We start from the raw sequence: 25,363 nt of genomic DNA, 5'->3' as shown, positions 1-25,363 counted from the left end.
AGAATGTCTATTCAAGCACAGATCATCCATTATATTAACCAGATACTCAAGTGGCCGCTCTAACATTGGAAAGACGTTTCTTAAAAAATGGAAGACGGCAAGATCACGTTGGACCATCCTAGCCAATGAGAGGGCAGATACGCGTGTGAACAGGCACAACTTCAAATTTGACACTCATTGACCTCCATACAAAAACGCCTTGCTTGTTGAGCGTTAAATAAAAAAGCCATCTGCTGCAGAAGACCGATTTTGGGCCCGGTTGTCCCTGTCACTTGGCCTCTTCCTCTGAAGTACTGAAAGAGTTCACCAAAGCCATTGCACTTTTAGTGTACATGGGATATGGTAGTGACGTTACACACTTGTGCTGTATTTCATACCATTTGCTAGTATCCCTCTGTCACTAGTCTAAGATTTTACATTAGTTTAACGGCGTAATTACACCTGAAGGAATAGCCAACTACTCTACTTAGACAGTAATACGTTCACTGTAGTCTGAGGTGCTAATGTAAAGAGTGATAATTTGACAAAAGTGACAAACATCATGCAGAGATAATATACCCTTTGGAAAAATAAACTAATACACTTGCCTTTCCGCATGGACTATACACTTCAAGAAGATGCATGTCGTTGAGTAGAACTGTACAGCATCGAAAATGCATTTACTGTATCAATTGAGATAAAATGCCATAGCCTACTGCTGATTAAATGGATGGACCAACCGCTACATACAGAAACAGAAGGCACAACTCTTTTCAACTGCTGATATTTTTTATTTAGGCACATTGAGGAATCACATCTCCGTAGACAATACGGCCTTTAGTGTTCAGAATCGGACACCATACCCCCCACCCAACCATTTTACCCCGATCACCCCACACAGCAAGGCAGTACAGAATGCATTTAAAGTGCTTAGCATTGTCAAGTACAGTCCATTATAATTCATGTTTCGCCAACCATACATTACTAGCCATTCAATTAATTTACTCAGGCATTCATACTGAAAACAAACAAAAAGCCACCAATTCATAACATTTCATTGAAGGTCTTAGAGATCAGACACATTGTAACTAAAGCGGACCTTCTACTAGAACTAAATTGTGACATCCAATACAGCAGCAGTAATGTATAGTAGAGGCAGCGTTTTGGGTCAATGTAACAACTATTCACAATCTAACAGTTTTAGTCAGAAATTGGAATGTCAGTCTCTAAGCACCACAACCAAAAATACCACATTCATGGGAAAATGCTCACATTATGGGTCATGAAAGGTCAAGCCAGCAGGAAGTCTTCCCCTCTGCCCCAGAAGTAGTTACTGGTTGCAATTTACAGGGTAAACAAAAGGGTGATCTGAAAGGTTTGAACATTGAACACACCCCATACACTCAAGGACTGGGGTTGGCAATGAAGCGAGCACTGGGTGGGTATGCAGTCTGACCACATGAAATGGAAAATGTCAGTTTCTCCTTTTTAGTGCAAAGCAATACTCTCCTCCACCTGTATCCTCCATGTTGGCTCAAGAAGCCACACTAGCTCAATCCTGGTAGAGCAGGAAGCCAGAGAATGTGCTGTACTTCCAGCTGCTGCCATAGATGGAGCCGCGGTGCAGCCGCAGCCACACCTGGTCTCCCTGGTACAGCTGCAGGATGGAGTGGTTGCTGGCCGTCTCGTGGTCCGGAGCCCCGTCGTTGGCGTACGCAGACACCATCACCTCGTCATTGCGCATCAGGTTGACATACAGTGGCACGTTGACCGCCAGCTTGAGGATGTGGAAGAGGAAGACGTAGGTGCCATTGGCTGGGCAGGTGAAACGACCCACATTGGTGTTGAACATTTCCCCCAGGTTGCTGTGGAGCTGGTCAAAGGCGATGGGCTGGTCCAGGGTGCCCGGGGTGTAGTTGGCTGTGCGGGCTGCTGTGAAGGCCACGCGGAGGGGCTGGGGATGCTGGGGGAGCGGGTACATGGGTACGTGCATCAGGGTATGGGGGGTGAGGTCCATGCCAACACCATGCAGCGAGTCGCCGTGGGCAGAGTCTACCAGGGAGTAGTTGCCCTCCCGGTCTGGGCTGCTCACCTGGGAGGAGTCACTCCAACCTGTTGCGGAGGACCAATCAAAAGCCAGTTAAGCCACCAAAATACCCAACCAATCAGAGATTTCGTTTTGCATCAAGCCAGAAGAATGAAGTGAACTTACCACTATTATTGTGCCTTTGTCCTGCATTGCCTCCACCGCGCCTGTAGCCATGCTGGTAGCCAGTCTCCTAATGGTGAAGAACACATCATTAGACAAGACAAAACCTCTAAAACTTTCACTTCAGCAATCTATACTAATGTACATACAATATCTGATAGTGCACACAGATGTGGGAAGCAGTGTCTTACCCGAGCGCCGAACAGGTGAGCCTGGGGGATGAAGCTTCCTCCTGGGGAGTGTAGACCAGCCCGAAACCCGTCAAACCCAAGGGGAAGGGGACAGATAAAATTGGGTTGTGATGTCTAACTCAAAACCTTGTAATATTATGATCATGTCATGTGGAAACTGTTGGGAGGCAAGGGAATGGAGTTTACTTGATCCAATCCATTAAGGTTTAGAAGCTTATTCTGAATCAGTAGGAGACATGCATCAGCAGAAAAAGATAGGATGGAGGGATGGATGGGAGAAGAGAAGTAAGAGGGAAAGAGGATAAATACCTCTGTGCCCACCAGAAGAGCGAAAGTAGGAGTGTGCCAGCCCCTTGCCACCACGTGCAATTCCTCTAACAGATCCTCTGTAGTATGATTGGCCAGAACGGCCCATGGTGCCACCTGATTGGCTAGGGGACAGGAAGATCTGCCCACCACTACCCACCAGACATTCAGACTGGTTCACTGCCCAAGGGAGAGAAATAAGAGTAGACTTGGTCGTATTCATTAGGAAGAAAACAGACAAACAAGGGGTGTATTCATTAAGTCTTGCATTGGAAACCGTTTACCATTTAAGAACCAAACCGAATGAAACGGGGAGGGACCCAACTGAATTTGTTTTTTTTCCTGCGTAATGGATACACCCCTGGATTTGTCCAATAAACTAATTTTAGTTTTATGTTGCAAACGTTTTCTATTGACTGCCCTAATGAATACAACTCTGGCATACCTGACTGTAGGTGTTCGTCCTCCGGGGGAGCAAACTCCGGTGGGGTCTGGGTGCTGGTGGTGGAATAGGGGATTATATCGGATTTAAAGTCTCCAGTCGGAAGTAAGGGGGCGTTCACCTTGAATACCTTCAGAGACAAAACAGACCCAAGGCTCATACTAAAACGTCTCTCAAAGACTAACTAGGAGTGTCTTTTATGGGTATTCAGACTAAAGCCTGTTGCCTATTCTATGAGCATGTTAAGTGTGGTAGGGTAGACTTACCGAATGCATGGTCTGGAAGGGAACAGGGGGAGCCATGGTGAGTGTACGTCTGCTGGGAGGGGTAGAAAAGGGCTGCCCCTGGGTGGGGGTTGGGGTTGAGGTACAAGGAGGCACCACCCCGTTACAGGGGGACTGCTTCCCAGATTCAGAGATGGGAGTCTGGGTACAGTGAGGGAACACTGTCAGGGGAGACTTAAACAAAATCAGAATACTATGCACTTTAGGCTTGCCAATCCTACATGGTCAGGGAAATAGTTGTTTTACCTGAGCAGAGGTCTTCTCGTCCAGGGTGATGGAGGACTCCCTACGGTAGAGGGGAGGAGGAGCTGGAGGAGAGGGGCAGGCAGTCTCACTCTCAGACAGCAGCAGACATGGATCCTGGAGAGGACAACCATTGTGCTTTATAAAAAACGTCATAGCAATTGTGGATCTAAAATAAGAAAATGTCATTGTTTTAATGGGTCTCATTTAACAGACAGGGGAGTTCTTACAATGGTTATTACGTGAGCCAGGTCCTCTGTAGTTAGGTCCAGGTCACAGCTCTCTAGACAACCGCTGTCTCCATTGGTCAGACTGGGTTTGTCATCAACAGGGAGGAGTTTAGAAGGCAATGGAGTGGACTGGAGACAGGACAAAAATATTTATCTTAAAATACTTACTCCAACAGTCATAAGCTTAAACAGAGCTCTGGTCAAAATTCATGTACTAGAATAGGGTGCCATTTCACACTTCTCCAGATCTTACATGCAGTGTTTTGGGGAGAAGGTCCACTGGGCTTCTCCTTGAATCTCTCTGTACTGTTGAGAATAAGAGGTAAAAAAAAAACATATGTTAAGTATTCTCTGTTCTTCTAGAAGTCAGACAATTAAATACCAACTTTGTTGTGGTAGGCTACCGAGTGGAGAGGGGGATCCAGAGGCACGACGGCCCAATCTAAGATGGCTGTTAGTGGGTGATCCTTCTCCATCCAGAAGAGAATCCTGGAAACAGGGGATTAATCCAGGATTGTATTTATTTGGTACCCAACAAAAGAATACCGACTTAAACAGGGAGGGACTACCTGGACTTAACCAATAAGAAATGTTTATTTTTGATTTCTGCGCAGTGTGCCGTGGTAAACCTGACCCAGGTGGAACATTGGAAATGATCCATGGCTTTTCACCTGGAAATGACCTCTGAGCAGTACTGTACCTGCATGAAGCTGAAGGAGCCTCTGATCTTGGTCATCAGGTCCTCCAGCTGCTGCTTGCGCAGGATGGGGTCCTTGGGCAAGGAAGACTGCGAGTTGAACACCTCCACAGGGGTGTCCACACGAGGTGCCTGTTAGAAATTAGAATATGATGGAGTAATATGGACAGGTCCATCAAACCTAAGAGATGCAAGGATAAGAGTCTACTCACAGCTGTGGCGTCCCGCTCCCTTTTAGACTTTGCTCTTCTCTGGGGAAACAGTGTCATTGAGTTGTATGATTGACCTGAAGTAAGATCATCTAGCCCAATCCCAGTGTTAACCTTGGCCATTAGACATCACAACCAGTCTCAAGTTCCAACTGCCCTGAGAGTTAAGGTATAAGAGAATATCTCACCTGTTTGGATTCGCCATTTTGTTTCTTGGTAGTAACTGGTACTTTGGAGATTAACACAGCCGCCCCTCTCCATGGTTTCTGGATTACAGGCTGAGTGGAGTCCGACTCCATATCCCATGAGTCCGGTGGCTCCTGTTCCTTCATGGCCTGGAACTCGGCCTTCCAGTTCTGATTAATGGGAGTGTCTCGACACCCATTGGGGTCTGTGTCAGGCAGGTAGTGTCTGTTAAGAAACTGGCATCACCCACAGACTATCAGCAAAACAGTACGATATCCACAGCGCATTCAGGTAAATAGCTTAAGGAGAACACTGGTTGAATGTTGAAGAAGTAGTGGCACACAACTTCCAGGAAATGCATGTTAGTGGTTCTTACCTCTCTGCTAGGCACGTCTTTTTTGTTTGACTTCATCAGGGCTGAAAGGCAAAATAATATCCAGCTAAATTACAAAATGTTGTATACATTCATTGTTCTATACCCAGCCTGCTAAGTAGCTTTTGAATAAGAATAGTTGCACTGTTGTAGAGTTACCAGAGAGGCTGGCTGTTTGAGACACCGTCTTCTTGGTCATCAGAACCTCTACTTCCTTGGGACTCTTGCTCGGAGGTGGTGGTACACAATCAAAGTACCCACAATCCATCAGCTTAGCCAACTTAGCCTTCAGGACCTTGTCTGCAAACATTCAAATGCATGCATTTTAAACATGGCAGCTAAAGTAGTTCAGCAAATGGCAGATAAAGTTGAGGATACCAGTCATAGTAAATTGAGTATGTGTGCAGGTGTTTAAAAAGGTACAGGACAGGTAGTATTTAAACTCACAGGTGGTGCCGGCTACTGGTATATTTTTTCCCTCCAGCAGGTCCAGGTAGACCAGGGCTGCGCTCTCCATCTGCTCCTCCAAACTGGGACACAGTAGAGGGGGATCAGACTAGTCTTCAATCAACACAGACATGTGGGAGTGTTTCATTGTAACTTATGCTGTTGTGCCTCAAGTCCAACAGAATATGTGTGTGTGGTGTGCACATCTATTCCCCAGTACCTCACATTCTTGTCCCTCTTCATCCCCAGTAGTTCAGCGAGCTCAAGCAGGCTCTGTAGCTCTGCAACCTGGAGCTGGGGGTTGCGGGCAGAGAGGAGGTCCTTCCTGATGTGCTCGTGCTGCAGCAGGGTCTGCAGGAGGAACTTAACCTGCAGTACTACGCACAGCCTCTTCCTCTCCACTTCCAGCTTGGCCATCTGCTCCTTCCTCACCGCCTTCTTCTGGGCCTTTAGCAGCTAAAGGGGGGTGGTTAGATGGATTCTACGGACCAATCCCTACACCTAGGCCTGATCACTAGACCAGTCGACTTGCTGTTGTGGATTTCAAATGTCTGGATGGGTGTAAGTTAAAGTCCATTATGTTGTCTTGCAAAAATGCAAGATGATTCATCATGAATCTGGACTAACAAGTGATCTGTTGACCAGCTAATAGGTCTAGATTACTGACACCATATCAGGCCATGCACTTAAGACAGAAGCAGGGAAAGTCAAACCTAACCATGAAAGCAATCAAGGTATTCGAGCAACAGAATGGAACAGCAGTGTGCTAATTCCCAACTCAGCTGTGCAATGGGCTAAAGCCTCAAGTGTACAATCCATTGACAAGAGGCTGGATTCCAATCCAATACATCACCCTTTCTGCCCTCATTGACCTATTCTCAGACGCTTGAAATGAATGGAGAAGCACTATTCTGACTATGCATAAGAAACAACGCCTGGTCTACCAAAAGGAATGCATGCGGAACTGCTCTACCCATCCCCATATACACACAGCAGCATTATGATAAGCAATGGCAAACAGAGATCCTTACGTCCTGTGTTAGGCCACTCAGGGTCTTGTGCAGCTCCTGGGCAAACTGTAGGTTGTGGATCACTTCATCGTACTTCTCCACTGCATCCTGACACACATACAAAGAGTTTAAAAGACAAGACAACATCTCAATCCTCTGGTAGAAATAAATGTACTGCTTTTATTACCACAATTGGAAATCCTGTTCTTACTATCTGGTCTTGATTGAGTGACTCCCCATGTTTCAAACGCTTCCTGTAGTCTTCCAATTTAATCTGTGGATACAAACACTTACAATGTCTTTATTTTATGGTGACATGCAGGAAACCCTGAAAGGGATGGTAATATCTCCACCCACTTAAACACCCACCAAACCACTAATCTTGTCATCCATCCTACCTTCTTTTTCTCCAGGTTGCGGATCTTGTGCTTGAGGCAGATGAGGCCGTCCTCGATGTAACTCTCGTAGCCCTGGTAGATGGTGGTGGAGGCTGCCAGGGCCAGCTGGAGAGGACTCAGCCCACCAGGGGCGCCCATCTTGGGGCTACCTGCCTTAGGGCTCCCCTGCCTCCCCTTCTCGGAGCACGCAGGTGAAGGAGAGACATCCCGGGCTGGGGATGGAGACAGCTGCACCATGTTCAGATCCTCGCTGGAGGGGGTTCAAGACAGAACAGGTAATGGTCATGACTGGTGTCCATAGGATGAAAATGTTGGCCATGAAATGTGTGATCTTCTTGCATAATCACTATCAAATGTGGCTTTAAAAAATGAGCCAATTTAATTTATAGTAGAAAATATGTCCCTCCCCCATTATCCTTTCCTATTAGGAGTTTCCATAAATGTGCTAATGTCCACTAACGCGCTAGGCTCAACCGCCACTGGGTGATTGCCAAACCCGTGATAGTGCATTTCTGTCCATTGCACAGCCGGTGTGATTACGTATGTTGTTGATGGATTTAAATTAGAGAATCGTGAAACAGCAGATATAAATCTCATAGCACGCGACAGCGTTACAAACAAATCGTTAAAACAATGGTTATTATTTTTAAATGGATTCCCAAACACATACCCAATGTGTGCGCATTTTGTGTCGCCGACGAGAGTCATCTCATACTTAAAGTTGCGTATTTTTTTGTATGTTGTTTGGGAATCATCAGGCATGGATGTTCATTCTATGGAATCTTCTAAAAACCCTTCCATCTTAATCGGTATCACAATCTTCAGACCCCGACATGCCCGCTGCCAGCATCTTTTCTTCAAAAGCCTACTCTCTGCAGAACAGACGCCCCAAACACATTCCAAACCAAAATTCCAAGAATGTACAGCAACTCGAATACTGCATTTCTACTGCATCATTATACAACTAGTATGCAGTTCTTGAAAAATCTGTAAACATTAGAAATTGAAAATCCATGTCGTCATCCTTGACAAAAACAAGTGCCACGTTTAGAAAACAGCTGACTAACCTCGTGGCTGGTTGTGTGTGTTGAAAATGCTGTTGCTGCAAATGCCGAATTCAGGCGCTTGCTATCCAAACACAAAATAAAGTACCGGTAGCCCTCTCCAACCCGACCAAACAGTGATGTTAGTTTATAAAGGGAAACGCGTGCGAACTCATACCTTTATATAGGACCTTCTATGCCCAAACATTGAGAGAGTTCGATTAGGCCTAATTGCACCGGGCTATGGCCCGTGACGTGAATGGGCAAAAGCGGGAGGGAGGAGCGACCTACTCAAATTGCAAAGTAATCTGTGCCGCTCGGTCATGATGTCAACAAGGCAGCATACATCGTTCAGAAAAATGCAACATCTATTTTCCATAAAATATATGTTCGAATTTTCAAGTTAGTTTTAATTGGAAAGGCAGATAAAGCCTTTTTATCAAACGCTTTTGTGCAACAACAAAAACATATATTACTTTTGCATGTGAAAATATAGAATCCGACTCATTAGGTCTACTCCACCTGCTTAACCTATATCACTTTTATTTTGAGCCCACTTCGCTGTCGGCCAAAATGGGGGACCTGGCTCACGCCTGGGAGGCAGTCTGGTTCCATAAACGAACGTAATAAAACCCGGTTCACCGGGGCATTAATCGAATTCCCTCCTTGGGACAGCTGGGGCTCAGAAAATGAACGTGACGTCATATAGCACCTGCTTTGCACGCGCATCCACCTCCAACACCCCAATTTAGGGCTGGGCGGTAAATTGTATAAACTGTATATATTTATTTTACTATATACCTAGTGGGCTACACCGGTAATTCATACACGGACCGGTTTGGATTTTTACCATTTTAATGTTTAGTTTGTTAAATGTCATAATTGAGTAATGAAACTAGAACAATTGTAACTGAGAACTTGCCAGCACGCCCAAAGACACTTTACAGTCTACAGCTCAGTGTTGGGACCATATACATTATTGGGACAGCTTCCGAAGCGGGAGAAAATGACTAGAAATTGGTTCAAAATAAGAACTGCCCATTGAATCCATAAATACATTGTCACGGAGGAAAATCAAAAAAAATAACTGGATTTTTTGACGAAATAGAGGCATATAAAGACAAAATAAACGTAAGTGTGTAAATAACACTAGTGCATGAAATGAAGAAGACTACAAGGAAATGCTGGAATTGAACAAATAACTTTAGTTCTAATCTACAGTGAAGCTACAAGAGGATTTGGATTCCTATGAAAAGTTAATAGGATGCTTCAGTCAGTTTTGTCCTATAATTTTTTTGTTGACGTTTAGAAGAGTATAAAGCAATCCGTTTTAAAGCCAATTTCTTGTCATTCTGAACAATGTTTTCATGTTTTATGAAGTGTTCATACAGTGCCTTCAGAAAGTATTCAACACCCTTGACTTATTCCAAATTGTGTTGTGTTTCAGCCTGAATTCAAAATTGATTAAATAAAAATCTCACCCAACACATATTTTTTTAGAAATGTTAGCACATTTATTGAAAATGAAATACAGAAATATCTCATTTAAATAAGTATTTCACACCCCAGAGTCAATACATGTTAGAATCACCTTTGGCAGTGATTACAGCTGTCTTTCTGGGTAAGCCTAAGAGCATTTCACACCTGGATTGTACAATATTTGCACATTATTATTTTCCAAATCTTGCAGATTTAAGTCAAAACTAACTATGCCACTCAGGAACATTCAACGTCGTCTTGGTAAGCAGCTCGTATATTTGGCCTGTTTTGGAATATTTTTATTCTGTACAGGCTTCCTTATTTTCACTCTGTCATTTAGGTTAATTAGTATTGTGGAGTAACTACATTTAACTTTTTATTTATTTTATTTTTTACATTTTAGTCATTTAGCAGATGCTCTTATCCAGAACGACTTACAGTTAGTGAGTGCAAACCATGTATTTATTTTTAGTGTTTTTTAAATTTTTATACTGGCCCCCCGTGGGAATCGAACCCACAACCCTGGTGTTGCAAACGGTTTCCTTCCTCTCCTGCAACTGAGTTAGGAAGGACGCCTGTATCTTTGTAGTGACTGGGTATTGATACATCATCCAACGTGTAATTAATAACTTCACCATGCTCAAAGGGATATTCAATGTCTGCTTGTTTTATTTGTACCCATCTACCAATAGGTGCCCTTCTTTGTGAGACATTGGAAAACCTCCGGTCTTTGTGGTTGAAATTTACTGCTCGACTGAGAGACCTTACAGATAATTGTATGTATGGGGTACAGAAATAAGGTAGTCATAAATTTTTTTAAATGTTAAACAATATTATTCCACAAAAATATAAACACAACATGCAACAATTTCAAAGATTCTACTGAGTTACAGTTCATATAAAGGAAATCAGGCCCTAATTTATGGATTTCACATGACTGGGCAGGGCTGCAGCCATGGGTGGGCCTTGGAGGCCATAGGTCCACCCATTTGGCAGCCAGGCCCAGCCAATCAGACAGTTTTCCCCCACAAAATAGATTTATTGTAGACAAAAATACCCCCCCCCCACAGACAAAGAAGCCAGATGTGGAGGTCATGGGCTGGTGGGGTTAACAGTGGTCTGCAGTTGAGGCCGGTTGGAAGTACTGCCAAGTTCTCTAAAACGACATTGGAGGCAGCTTATGGTAGAGAAATGAACATTACATTCTCTGGCAGACAATTCTGCAGTCAGCATGCTAATTGCACACTCCCTTAACTTGAGACATCTGTGGCATTGTAATGTGACAAAACTGCACATTTTAAAGTGTCCTTTTATCACCAGCACAAGGTGTACCTGTGTAATGATCATGCAGTTTAATCAGCTTCTTGGTATGCCACACCTGTCAGGTGGATGGATTATCTTGGCTAAGGAGAAATGCTCACAAAAAAAAATAAGCTTTTGTGCATATTGAAAATGTGTTTCTTAATTTCCGGTCATGAAACATGTGAACACTTTACATGTTGAATTTATATTTTTGTTCAGTGTAACGTAAGTATATCTTTACTACTGAACTTATTTAAGCTTGCCATAAAAGGGATTCACTACTTAGACACGTGAACTTTTCATTTGTAAAATCTCTGAAAACATGGGGTATTGTGTGTAGGCCAGTGACTCAATTTAATCCATTTTAAAGTTGGGCTGTAACAAAGATGTGGAACAAGTCAAGGGGTGTGAATACTTTGACAGCACCGTATCTAGGGACCCCAACCCCCCCAAAAAAATATTGGGTTATAGCCCCCCACCTTGCGCTACAGCCTTAATTTTATCACCTAAATAGTACTATATTTCACACAAATCAAGTCCATTCAAAATAACTGTACACAACCTTCATTTTTACAGATTTAATTAGACACCAATGTAAGACTTCCACAAAACTAGACATGACATTGACAGACTGAGGCTACTGCAGTCCAAAGAAAAATAAAGACAAACACCTACATAAGTTACATACATTGTCAAAAACATGCATATTAAGTAGGCCTAGCGTTAAAACACATTAAACATTCTTAATGCGGCCCTCATGTCGAACACTTTAGTCAGTAAAACCGAGAGTAGCCACCACCTTAATATGCATGTACTTAACCGTTGCTTGGGCAATTTCACTCTGACAGGTCAAGTTGGCAGACTCAAATCGTTCGAACAGACTCCTAATGTTCTGAAAGCACTCTGGCAAGGTGGCACTAAATACTACCACATCATCCAAATATGCCTCGGCATTTTCCAGAATACGTAGAACAATGTGCATAAGCCTTTGAAACTACCACTCAGGGGTTGGCCAGACACATCTGTGGAGGCACAGTAAAAAAGAGTCAACAACCTAAGGCTGGTGAAGCATAAAAATTAATAAAAACACATCACTTAAGTGCATATGACATTTGATTACCATTAACTAAAACAGCTATAGAGACTTGCCTACATTATGAAGACTGGATTTCACACAATACATAATTATCCAAATAGTTTTATGACCAGAAAAAACATGGTTTGTTTGAGGATGGATGTCAGATGGTTTTACTATAAAACAGAAACTGTCAAAACAGGAAATATACTTGAACTGAAAGATTCTACATGCTTGTAAAATGCTACACAATTAGCAGCAATCAGTATTAATCACTCAAGCCATAGCAATAATACAGGCTTTAAATATGGCCTCCAATTAGAACTCTTAGTCAAAAACATTGTAGTTAAATACAAACAATATATACATTTGGGCTACACACCACACTCATTACTTACTTTCTATACAAGCATCTTTAGGACTCTGTTGAACTGGTTTGGTTGGTGGAAAGGGGCTTAACGAACGCAGGCGTGCACCCTTTATACTAGGAATGGCCCCGCTTCTTTCCAGGTGGTCGTTATTGGGTTTATGATTACGCCTTATGAGCCCTACCCCAAATCACCACCAAGGGCCGCACACTCCTTTATAATACAGTATGATAGTAATATTCTGTCTCTAATGTAGACCGTCTTCATGATGGCTGGTTCAGACAGTATAGTCGAAGTACAATCATTGTACAAGTCATCTTTAGATGGCATTATAGTTTACGTTATACTTTTTAGCCCTACTATTGTGTCCTCTGAATAAAAGGGATAAAACTTAAAAAAGGTTCATGGCTTTTTTGTAAAGATAAATTTATGTCAAAACAATTAGGCATATTCCAGAGATTGAGAAGAAAGAGACTGATGCTCAAAGGCAAACTAGACAAACTACATTTATTGAACAAGTTAAAATTACAATGTGTATAAAAATATAATTGGGACTTTCCTAGACAGATAAATAACAGTGCATATCTACCACACATGCGAGTAGCACTAACACAGATAAAAGACAAGCACATTCTACAGCCGTATAAGAGGACTCAGGAGAATAACGGCTAGTTTGTTTACATAAACAAATACAAATCTATGAATAATAGTATAGTTTTGATACAATCCATATCACAGTATATGGCAACATTTTACATAATCATTAAAGTGAATTGAATAGTATTGGCCCCTGAACTTTAATAAAACAAAAGGTTATGGCAGTTACAGGAAAAAGTAATACAATAGTCAACAATATCAGAAAAATTATACAAACGCATAAAAAAATAAATTAACAGGGTGAGCTGGACAATGACCACTTTCCCTAACATTCAATCAAACCTGAAGATTAGAGGAATCTAAAGGAACATTAACTAGTCCATGTCTGATGCCTTTATACATAAATACGGTTGCGTAGTAAAGCTTTGATCAAATCATGGTGACCATTTATGTAGTTGCCATCATACACTGAGTGTACAAAACATTAGGAATGCCTTCCTTTTCCCTCATAACAGCCTCGTGGACTCTACAAGGTGTCGAAAGCGGTCCACAGGGATGCTGGCCCATGTTGACGCCAATGCTTCCCACAGTTGTGTCAAGTTGGCTGGATGTCCTTTGGGTGGTGGACCATTCTTGAAACACACGGGAAACTGTTGGGCGTGAAAAATCCAGCAGCGTTGCAGTTCTTGACACACTCAAACTAGTGCGCCTGGCACCTACTACCATATCCCATTCAAAAGGCACTTACATATTTTGTCTTGCCCATTCACCCTCTGAATGGCATACAAACACAATCCATGTCTTAATTTTATCAAAGCTTAAAAATCATTCTTTGAACTTGTCTCCTCCCCTTCATCTACATTGATTGAAGTGGATTTAAGTGACATCAATAAGGGATCATAGCTTTCACCTGGTCAGTCTGTCATGGAAAGAGCAATGTTTTGTACAGGCATTAAGCTCGAGGCCCTGGGTCTGAACCCCGACCTGTGCAACTGGGTCCTGGACTTCCTGACGGGCCGCCCCCAGGTGGTGAAGGTATGAAACAACACCTCCACTTCGCTGATCCTCAACACTGGGGCCCCACAAGGGTGCTTGCTCAGCCCCCTCCTGTACTCCCTGTTCACCAATGACTGCGTGGCCAAGCACACCTCCAACTCAATCATCAAGTTTGCAGACAACACAACAGTAGTAGGCTTGATTACCAACAATGACGAGACAGCCTACAGGGAGGAGGTGAGGGCTCTGGGAGTGTGGTGCCAGGAATATAACCTCTCACTCAACGTCAACAAAACAAAGGAGATGATCGTGGACTTCAGGAAACAGCAGAGGGAACACCCCCCTATCCACAGACTGGACCGCAGTGGAGAAGATGGAAAACTTCAAGTTCCTCGGCGTGCACAACACTGACAAACTGAAACGGTCCACCCACACAGACAGTGTGGTGAAGAAGGCTGAAGAAATTTGGCTTGGCACCTAACACCCTCACAACCTTTTACAGATGTACAATTGAGAGCATCCTGTCAGGCTGTATCACCGCCTGATACGGCAACTGCACCGCCCGCAACTGCAGGGCTCTCCAGAGGGTGGTGCGGTCTGCCCAACGCATCACCGGGCGCAAACTACCAGCCCTCCAGGACACCTACAGCACCCGATGTCACAGGAAGGCCAAAAAGATAATCAAGGACGACAACCACCAGAGCCACTGCCTGTTCACCCCGCTATCATCCAGAAAGCGGTCAGTACAGGTGCATCAAAGCTGGGACCGAGAGACTGAAAAACAGCTTCTATCTCAAGGCCATCACACTGTTAAATATCCTTCACAAGCACATTAGAGGCTGCTGCCACGTTAATAAATGGAATACTAGTCACTTCAATAATGTTTACATAGCTTGCATTATTAATCTCATATATTTACTGTATCTTAGTCTATGCCGCTCTGACATTGCTCATCCATATATTTATATATTCTTAATTCCATTGCTTTACTTAGATGTGTGTATATGTTGTGAAATTGTTAGATATTACTGCACTGTCGGAGCTAGAAACACAAGCATTTCACTACACCCGCAGTAAGATCTGCTAAACGTGTATGTGACCAATAACATTTGATTTGAAATACAGGCTCTAGTCTATTTCACTGACATGTGAAATAAAATGCTGAGAAATAAATGTCTGTTTCCAAAATGCTTACCATGGTTGAAGAACATTTAAATTATATGAACAATAGTGAATAGACAGAGGTATAGAACAAGGAAACACATTTCTTGAAATAAAAGTGAAGACAGAAGTAACCTACATGAGAGATGGAGGGGGTTTCTAGATTAAAATCACCTCGGACTGACAATTGTATAGAACCACCCTCAATATCCATGACAGTCTTGGGACATATATAATACAATACTTAGAACTAAATGTTTGACCTATTCATTATGTTGTAGTCTTTTCCATTTATATACAAAAATATATTCATAGCTGTACAGCATTCTGCTCTAAACAGAGGAAAAGTGACATACACAAATAGAGTTGTTATTTCACCCAAGGTCATCATGCAAAAGATGTAGACATATTTGTACAACCAAGTCCTGCATTTGTACAACCAAGTCCTGCATTTGTCCAACCAAGTCCCTAAAGGCTTCAAAATTAAAGCACAAGACCCAATTAAAAAGGGCATCAAAACTCTCAATAGGAGAAAACCAGGGAAGCTTTTTGGTTGGCCCACTCAGCCAGGCTTTTCTTGACATCATTAGAGGTTCCATAGGCCTAGTTCCATTTAGCACCATAGCCCCTTCCCAGTTAGCCTGAACCCTGTTAGTGTTGACAGAACTGAAAGGAATAAAGCATCTACTCTACCATCACCTTCAGATATGATATTCTAAGGGGCTAGGGAACTAAATGGAACTGGTCCGTAGACTGAGATAGGAAGTACTCAAAAAGTGCTGCTCCAAGGTCAGTTTGTGGGTTTTAGCTTATATTGGTTCAGGTGAGGATTGGCGATTGAGTGCTTGATGGCACACTACAGGCTCCCTCAAACCTTTGAATGTGCTTTGTACGTACAGCCAAAGACCTACTCCTATGACAAGAAATGTAACAATATCACTGGCTTTACATATTTACAATCTCAAATATTAAATGTAGACTGGAAAAAGTATCAATATAAACAGAGTACACCAGGTGCACAATCAAGGCTGGATATGACATTGGTAAAGGGACATAACCAAAGAATAAGGCTCTGATCAAATTCTTTAAAAAACGCATAATTTCTTCCCACTTTTCACACCTCTGACATCAATTTGGCAAATTACATTTTCTACAGCTTTACCCTTACAATGTTAGGCGTCCCATCAGTGACAATGTTGAGTAAGGGAAGGACAAGCAAAATAAAAAGGAGAGAATGCATCTTTTTGAAAGTGACCAGAGCCAGTGTGTGTGTATAGTACAGGACAGGTGAAGGCAAAGTGTTAGAAGGCTATTCTCTAGCCTAATGGATATGGCTATATCCTACTAGAAAAGGTACAGTTCCAGAGGTCTCCATTTCTCATGCAGCTTTTGTGGATCCAGCATTTCATATTGAAAACAAATACAATATTCACAATCTCATAGCACTCAGAGAGAGAAGGGGGGGGGGGGGGGGGGCAAGAGTCCATAATCGTTAGTAGATCTAAAAGAACAAACCTCACCGCATCCTGGTACAGAACACAACATTTGATAAGTAGTCTAGCTGCTCTTGAATATAAAGCAATCCCAGAAGACCGTCTTGAGAGTGCTCCAGGACGTCATAAAAACCCAATGGTCTCCATCTGACTTCTGTAGAGTGCAATGTCATTTCTCTGTGTCCATCTGTGTGACATTACGACATCAAATTCCCACTGTTCCTCCCCCTCGCACCTCCTCGTCGTCTTTGACCTGGGGGAGCGGGGGGTTGTTCGGTGGCGCGGGGCTCATCAGGTTCTCTCTGCTCACCTGTGCTTCCTCCTCTCCTTCCTCTCTTGGCTCGTGCTGTCGTTTCTTTTGGCAGCAGGGCTTGTAGAGGTGGGGGTCTAAGAGTACCTCTCCGAAGCGTCCCTTGTAGATGATGCCACAGCACACCTTCTGCCTAAAACCCACAGAGGACGGTCAAGACAGCAAAGCACTATAGTGAGAGGGAACCAAAGCAAACAAATGTACCATGAAGGAGGATTAATAGGGCTATGGAGTTAATAATGGGGAAATGCAGCATCTGAACCCAAACTGGTAGAGTATAACCTGGGTTGTATTCATTTGGGCACACCGTAGCAAGGCATTATGCAACAGAAAACAAGTGTTTCTCATTGGACAAGTTCAGGTAGTTCCTCATTAGATTCCACCAGACTGGCAATTACCTTTTCCAGTAGGTGAGGTCCAGGAAAGAGAAGACTGGCGAGTGGGCGGCACCTGGTGAGAGTTCCACGTCCGAGCCCTCGTCTGATTGGTTGCTGTAGCTGGGAGAATGGGCGGGGGAGGCACTGGAGGTTGTGCTGTGGGCATCAGAGTCTGTGGGGGCGGGGTAGAGCACAATCAATCAGAAACTCATTCATAACATAGCATCCATGGTTCAAATAAACATCAATAATATGTATTTTTGGAATAGTCAACAAATATCAATCAAGGTCTCTTGTTTCACAGCCCTTTAGGCAGGACAAATAATGGAGAGAAGAGTTGTGATACATCTACTTTTGAAAGTTTCCACTGCATAAGGCAGCGTAGCAGAGCACAGAGTATCAGCTGCTTACTGCGTCTCTTGAGCTCCTTCTGCACTCTGCTGATCTGGCTTGGCCTGGCTCTCCTCTTCATCTTCTTGGACCTCACTGTCGTCTTCCAGCTTGACCCTGAACCTTTAGCATCAACAACCTGTGACACAGGAGAGAGGGGGTGAGTGACAGAGCTGGATGGATGTCCATTTCCAAGGTAACTGCATGAATGTATTGAATGGCCTATTGGGCAGCAAACAGGGTGTACTGCATCTAAGGAGAAGCAGTTATTATACGCCTACCATTACATCAGTCCCCCCCCCCCCCCTGTAATAGAGAGTTGTCTTAAGACATGAAATACTGAGAGTAGATGGGTGTAGGATCAGGAGTATGGATGGATTCTGAGAGTCCCTTACATGATTCCAGTTCTTTATGGATCCGGCTGGGAGTTTCTTCCACCTTTTCACCAGGAGAACACAGGCATTACAGATCTCCCCAAAACGCACCTCACTCAGCCTGCAGGGACAAATTATAGGGGCGAGAGAATGAGGATTTGAGTCGTTTAAGGAGAAAGGTGTGTGTGAGCGATGACAGCCTTGAAGCTCAGCATGTGGTTATTATTATCCCTGCTCCAGTCAGTAGGAGTCGGACAGAGCTATTTTCTGTAAGAAAATCTTCTCCTGCTGACTCACATCACTGGTTACCATAGCAATGGACCGACTCATACTGGCCCGGCCAATAGCCGAGAGGTAGAGTGACAAGGTGAAGACGTGTTAACTCTAAAAACGCTTTCAATTTTGGTTTCATACAAAAATAATGATTTAATGAGATGAAAATGGAAATGTGTCTTAGTTTGATAAATAATTGAGTATTTTACCCATGGAGTTTAAGTTATTGCATTGGGAGTTAAAACAAAACTTTTTCCAAAACTTAATGAATATCTAGTTGCATTACAGCAACACACTCAGTCACACTGTAAAAGGGGTAGCATAATCATGAGAATGAGTATTGACAAATTGTAAAACAAATACGATTACTTTAAATCTGACAGGAAGTCTAAAGGCCTCAGACCTCTCTACCCCCGGAGTTGAGCTGCAGAGGAAGGCTGAGAGGTGGACCTGCCCAGGGTCTGAGCTCCTGGGCTGTGCCAGTGTATAGAGGAGTGGTCCACTCACCCGAAGCAGCTGTGAAAGTCCCGCTCGTAGCGCTTGCTGTCGGTGAAGCGGGAGCTCGAGGACTTGGCCCGGCAGATACAGCAGCCGTCTAGGCTCCGGTACATCTTGGGCTTGTGGAAGCCAAACATCTGGGACATACAGGATGGGGGAATGAAGCAATGATAGCTTACACTCACATAGATATGTTTATGTAAAATATATGGATATGATATGTAATCTGGCCAGGGTTATGGATTAAAATGACATCTATTTCTTGGGGAGGATAGCCTATCACCGATTCAACAGACAGTATACAGGTAGGGTGACTATTCAAAAGTTCACTGTTCATAAGAGTTTACTGTCCCTGAACCATCAGTTTACAACAGCATGGAATAACAGTCTTCATAATTTACGCACATGGCCGTAATTACAAACGAGTCCACAGAGGTCCGGACCTCTGTCATTATTTCTAATTTGAAAAAAGGCCATTTTAAAACCGTCCCGCGACTCCTGTCTACAGAGCCCTCAAACAAAATCAACTCTTGAAGAATGCGTGCACAACTGGTAAATCGCTTCGTATAGATATGTCAGTCAGGTGGCTAGCTGCCGGCTGAGACTTCTATTGCAGTAACGTTGAAGTGTTCTGGCTAGAATTGCTAAGCCAGCTAGAAGGATGAAGTAAGAAGCTAATGATAAACAGAGCCTACCTTGGCAGGAGCAAAAAACAAGCTACTAAGTTCTCATAACTTTGCTTTACAGAGAGTAGGCTACTGAGAGAGTGATGTGGTGCTCAGTGGTGATGCAGGAGGAAGCAGAGGAGAGATGAAGCACTCAGAGGGGTTAGTACAGTGGTTCCCAAACTTGGGGTCAAGGCCTCATGTGGGGTGGTACCCTGATAAAATCTGTACTAATTAAAGTAGGAACTTTTTAAAAAGATGGTTTTAATATGAACATCTTCCCATATATGCCTACATTAAAATGCAAGCAAAACAGTTCTATAAATGTAATAAGTTTTAATTTCAAAACTACAGTGTGAATAATTTATCACATTTCCCCCCTGAACATTACAACTTTATAGCTAATAGGCTGTGTGTTTGTAGATTGACTGAGGTGTATGAAGCTACAGCAGCCAAGGTGATAATGGCCAGTGTCATTTTTGCTGTTCCCCAACTAGCATTTAAAAAAAGTTTGTTTATTGTATAGAAATGCACTAAATGTTTTGAACGTTTAAACTAATTTACTAACCCCTTCAGGGCCTCACTAAAACTAAAGCCCTGGCAATGGCCCTGTTCATGCATTACTATGAACATAATACAGTCATAGGCCTGCATCACACAATGCTTTGGAGGCGAGCCCCCTTCATGCTTGCTTGCTTGGCCCAGAGTTCCAGACAGAGAGAGAGAACTAGGTTATCATCCATCACCACGTCAATGAGACAGGAACAGGACAGCCTGGCCATAATCGCGACGCTGTTATGCAACCGCAGTGCTGAAGCAACGAAAAGCCATGTGGTCCCGACTCCCTATAGCAGGGATGCGGCAGCATCCATGTGATGCTCGATTGTCAGTGTTCACAGATCCGATTATGATGGGAAAAAACGACCGATTTAAAGTGATAAAAGGGAGTTGATACATCTTGATTGAGGCTTTTTTTGTTGTTTTATCATGCCAAGGGTGTAAAAATGGTAAACTAAACGCGGAGAATTTAATACCTAAAAGGTTAAAAGATTAAACTGTAAAAGCCACGAATGTCGTCAACAGGACTTGTCATCTTTAGCGGCATAAACGATTGTATAATACCCGCTCTGACATAGGCCTATAGCCTAACTCAAATATGGCAACATGCTTTAAATGATGCAGGCGGGGCGGCATGGTGCCGACTGTACACTGTTTGCGACATCTACTACGATCAAAATAACTGTTTTGAATTGTTTTCGTCATCAATAATTAGATAAAAGGTAACAACCACTGCATTGTCGATCGGTTTTTAGAGTAACATTCTTTAAAAAGACTCGCATGCGTCGAGAATATACACTGATCGTCACCGCCCACCGAGAAAGCATGGTCCCCTCTGGTTCCCCTGCATCATCCATATTCAGACTATTTGACCACCTTACGAGTACAAATGCTGCTTCAACCAGTTCGTAAAACCACCCCAAAACAACAACTACTAGATACAAAGTGTCACTTATCACCGCTGCTGCTATATTGCATCTTTCTTTCCGAATTATTATGCGTCAGTGGGAAGGTTCTAAACCCATGGCCGGACTGTAAACAAATGCACGTTTTCAGAGAAGCTGGTTGCTACCTACTTTTAGGAAGTTTATTAATAGAAATGAATTATTAAACGGATAGAAGACCTGAACAGTCCATGGATGCAAACAAGTTACAGGATTGAACAACATTGAAAGGAGACCAGTGGCATGTTTGGCGCAGAGCCACACACCCACCTACCACTCAAACGACACCCAAAGTATTTTACTCAGATTGGAAAAGAAAAGGAGGTTAAATCACAACGAAATTGTTAACTCGTAGTCAAGTCTTCTAGCCTACACTATTAAAGGTTTTGTTGATGGGGCGGTATGGTGTCTTTTGAAAACGAAACCAGCCTATAAGTTATTTGAAAAAAACATTCCATATAACTATTTAAAACAGTGTAGGTTAGAATGGTTGCGTTGTTGCACAGAAACAAACATTTGTAGGACTCTTGTCCTGATCAAAGACTGAGCATTCATTGTCACCCGACACCAAATGCCAAGCAGAAGAAGAAAGGAGCGCGCATATTAACAACACGAATACCATTTCCAGTGTTTGTCATTCGCTGACAAACACTGAAATAAACATTAGTTAACGCATCAAAAAGTTTAACAACTTATGATAAGAAAATATGGTTAGAATGGCCTTTTCGAGATATTTAACCATGTTAAATAGCCTACATCCTCGAATAACTTCAGCGCATAGTGTGAAGATAGAATTGTCTGTCTGCTTGTCTATTTCAAACAAAGTAATGTCCTTACCTTGATTTATAGTCAATAATGAATGAGTTGTAAAGGTGATAAACGACGCCGTTGGTAAGCTATTTAAACTCATGTAACAATGAATACACTGTTAACACGCACACGGTTCGGATGTTGCCGTTTTACTTGCGTGTCTGGGGGAAAATCTCAATTGTATTTCCTCGCGTCCTCTCTCCTCGACTCCTTTTCAAAACCCATTGGAGGAAAATGTCGGAGGGGCGAGACCTCTGGCTTTCTCATCCAATGGGTTTTGAGAAGGAAGCGAGGAGATGAGAGAGGACGCGAGGAGTGTACAATCGAGATTCTCCCTGGGAGTATTATAAATGTTTACGCATGCGCTTTTGGCCACGCCACCATTTTCTGATTTTTTCAATCAAACCAATTTACATACGGAGCTGACGTTTTGACTGCGTCTGCATTCTATTGCCCATACAAGGAGGGGAATTACGCGGGAAATGGGGGGTGGAACCAGTTGCAATCTGTGCGCTGTGAATCGAAGGAGGCGTGACTACTCCAAAAATAGTGGCAGCATGTCTGTAGGTAGGCTACGTGTGGTACGAGGAGCATAGTAGATCGTTTTAACAGACAATTTTAAAATAAATAGTAATAATGCAATAAACACCAAATGAAAATTTTATTCGGCTAGAAAAGTCGTAAAATAACAGAATATACCATGTATGTAACACGATTTGTTTTGGTAGTGCATCAGGAATCAGAAGTAGCTCAAATAGTAAAACTTCATATTGTTTACCATTGAATTCTCATGAGGATCATATGTCATCTCCAACCATAGAGGTGATCTCAGTATCACAATGGACATGTATTTTACCTGAGAGCTGGACACACACCTCCCAACCCATCAACATACACAGGAAACCGTTTTACATATTGAGCATGTTTTTAATGAAGTGCATCATAAATATCAGAACAGAACAGTGATCATTGACTCTTACACCGACATAGGACTCCATTCATTTCATGATCTCCTCCCACTGGACATACAGTTTACACATGCAATTGTGGGAAAGGAAAGGTTCAGTAGTAGCATTGCCTACCTAGTAATGTTAGGACAGATATTTTACAGATCTATTTATATAGAAAAATACAACCAGTTAGAAATACTCCCAGAAGGATTTAACACTCACCAGAAAATAACCACTTATCATTGGAAGGTTTGAGGCATTTATGATAGATACATAATTAGGGGTTGTATGTTTAGGTTCTTATTGCAATTGTTTTATATTCCAGTGTATTTCACATGTATCACATTGAATAAGGGGCTGGAACATTTCAATACCACACAAAGTAATGCTTTTCAAGATTAGGAAACTGTCCTGAAGTGTCCATTTGAGATCAACAATCACACAGACCACACACACACACACACACAAGAACTGTGCATGACAGAAACCAGGATGAAATTGAATACATTGACCATTACGATTTCTAATATAAAAATAACATTAGGAGAGCACACATACACTGAGTGTACAAAACATTATGAACACCTGCTCTTTCCATGACATACTGACCAGGTGAATCCAGTTGAAAGCTATGATGTCACTTGTTAAATCCACTTCAAATCAGTGTAGATGAAGGGCAGGAGACAGGTTAAATAATGATTTTTAAGCCTTGAGACAATTGAGACATGGATTGTGTATGTGTGCCATTCAGAGGATGAATGGGCGAGACAAAATATTTAAATGCCTTTGAACGGGGTATGGTAGTAGGTGCCAGGCGCACCGGTTTGTGTCAAGAACTGCAACGCTGCTGGGTTTTTCACGCTCAACAGTATCCCGTGTGTATCAAAAATGGTCCACCACCCAAAGGACATCCAGCCAACTTCACACAACTGTGGGAAGCATTGGAGTCAACATGGGCCAGCATCCATGTGGAACACTTGACACCTTGTCGAGTCCATGCCCTGACGAATTCAGGCTGTTCTGAGGGCAAAAGGGGGAGGTGCCCCAAATCTCAATATTAGGAAGGTGTTCTTAATGTTTTGTACACTCTGTACATACACACGCACGCACACACACAGTTTGAAATAGGGTCAGGTCAATGCCTGTAATTTGGTTGGAATGTCCATGCAATCCTAGAAAAGCCCCTGCCCCCCTAGGAAAGACCTCTCCAATCCAGCGCAGTGGTTGTGTCCACCAAGATCTGCTAACCAATCACAAAGCAGAGCAAAGGTCCAGTCCAACACAGTAGATGTGTCTGGAATGAGCCTACATCCAATCAAAAAGCTGCGTTGCACACAACTCAGTGTAGTGCTGAAAGCAGATGAGTCCAGTTTTCCTTGACCATTGTTGTCCAAATGATGAAGTGTCACCCACAGATATTCCCAGTGCAGAGACTATAGTGAGGCAGCAGGAGCAAACAGTCACTTTCTGTTTTGGTTTCCTTTTTCCTGGCCTACTATGACCCACAGGCATGCTTGCTAATGCTAACACTAGCTGAAGTTGGAGCAGGATCCAGCAGACACAGAGAGATAGAACACAGGCAAAGATAGGATCTCCATCACACAGGCTAAAATTGTCCATTGAAGAGATACCTACAGTGGGCTACACACATCTAGCACATAGGGGAAACATCCACAGGTTTTCTTTAAAAACAGTCCCTTCTTATTAAAATGTCAAAAATGATATTTTTAAAAACCACAAGCTAGGTAATAATAATACTGCATCATCACTCATCAATGATCCAAAGCCCAAGCTTCTGCTTTGCAGCAGTGGAATCAATTGCTTTGGTAGCGAACCGTCTCTCGTCTCTTTATAAAGTCCTCAGTCTTCACTTCTTACTTCCTCCCTAAAAGGTGACTTTTCCCAGAGCGAATCAGCTGAAGCAGGCCGCGACGATGGCGACAGTGAAAGGGCAAAAGGGAACAGAGCAAGGGGTTGTGGATAATGTAGTCCTGGGCTGGGTGGTTTCCTAGCAGGCTGTGTGGTAGGGGTTAAAGGTCGATACCCTTGATGAGCGAGGCCTCCAGAGTGATGGGGAAGTCATGGAGGGTCTGTAGGACAGCGATGAGAGCGTTGACCATGGTGCGGTCCCGCAGCAGAGCAGACTCCTCATACATCCGCTGGATCACTGGACACTCCACCAACAGAGGGAGCCACTGAATCAGCAGACGATCTCTGCAGAGAGAGGGAGAGAGAAAGAGGGAGGAGACAATTAGTACTATGTTTTCTAAACAGTTGCTTCAATGTCACCAATGAGACTTTTCAGAAGTGTGATGTTGATTCCCAATACAGCCTTCTGGATGCTTTGTGCCAATAACAACTTGACATCAGCTTTCGTAAGCTCAATCCTGGGCTTTACCATTGTGAGCCACACAACAATACTGACCCTAGGCCCGTTTCTTGGGTCTCAATATCACCAGCAGCCCCATGCATCTGTCTCAGTGTGTCTGAAGTAAC

At 43.1% G+C, this 25,363-nt stretch overlaps 3 protein-coding genes across 11 annotated transcripts in view; all 3 read right to left on the bottom strand.

The window, feature by feature from the left end:
- Positions 1–1,531: 1,531 nt before the first annotated feature.
- Positions 1,532–7,959, bottom strand: LOC311140479 (caprin-2-like; the record flags this gene model as incomplete). The annotated part of the gene is given in 22 exon segments (XM_084175554.1): positions 1,532–2,091; positions 2,192–2,258; positions 2,380–2,420; positions 2,689–2,865; positions 3,131–3,257; positions 3,394–3,552; positions 3,658–3,771; positions 3,885–4,013; positions 4,138–4,190; positions 4,289–4,373; positions 4,585–4,713; positions 4,794–4,832; positions 4,979–5,212; positions 5,353–5,393; positions 5,509–5,649; positions 5,797–5,879; positions 6,017–6,252; positions 6,828–6,914; positions 7,018–7,080; positions 7,205–7,454; positions 7,875–7,944; positions 7,947–7,959. Coding segments are annotated over 22 exon segments (2,898 nt in total).
- A 7,297-nt stretch (positions 7,960–15,256) lies between these two features.
- On the bottom strand, positions 15,257–22,048 carry LOC311140830 (SIN3-HDAC complex-associated factor-like; the record flags this gene model as incomplete). 2 transcript variants are annotated; one of them, XM_084176081.1, is made up of 6 exons in its annotated part: positions 15,257–17,161; positions 17,427–17,577; positions 17,817–17,934; positions 18,191–18,290; positions 18,950–19,077; positions 21,945–22,048. In XM_084176081.1, 5 exons carry the CDS (start codon positions 19,075–19,077, stop codon positions 16,924–16,926), a joined length of 735 nt encoding a protein of 244 aa, XP_084032207.1. In that variant the 3' UTR covers positions 15,257–16,923. The 2 variants fall into 2 exon arrangements, with proteins under 2 accessions (XP_084032207.1, XP_084032206.1); XM_084176080.1 differs by lacking the exon at positions 21,945–22,048 and having other exon boundaries at positions 15,269–17,161; positions 18,950–19,086.
- Positions 22,049–22,823: 775 nt separating this feature from the next.
- The window catches only part of LOC311139823 (DENN domain-containing protein 5B-like), a 70,408-nt gene continuing 67,868 nt past the window's right edge, over positions 22,824–25,363 (bottom strand). For all 8 annotated transcript variants that reach the window (XM_084174786.1, XM_084174789.1, XM_084174788.1 and 5 more), the window contains one exon: positions 22,824–25,081. In XM_084174786.1, coding sequence (XP_084030912.1) covers positions 24,898–25,081 — 184 coding nt within the window. In that variant the 3' untranslated portion in view covers positions 22,824–24,897. The remainder of the gene's footprint in view (positions 25,082–25,363) is intronic.

This window comes from Coregonus lavaretus, assembly GCF_964263955.1.
Source record: "Coregonus lavaretus genome assembly, chromosome: 13".
Classification (NCBI taxonomy): domain Eukaryota; kingdom Metazoa; phylum Chordata; class Actinopteri; order Salmoniformes; family Salmonidae; genus Coregonus; species Coregonus lavaretus.
Note: the sequence above shows the minus strand (reverse complement) of the source record. Positions and strands in the feature narration are given on the sequence as shown.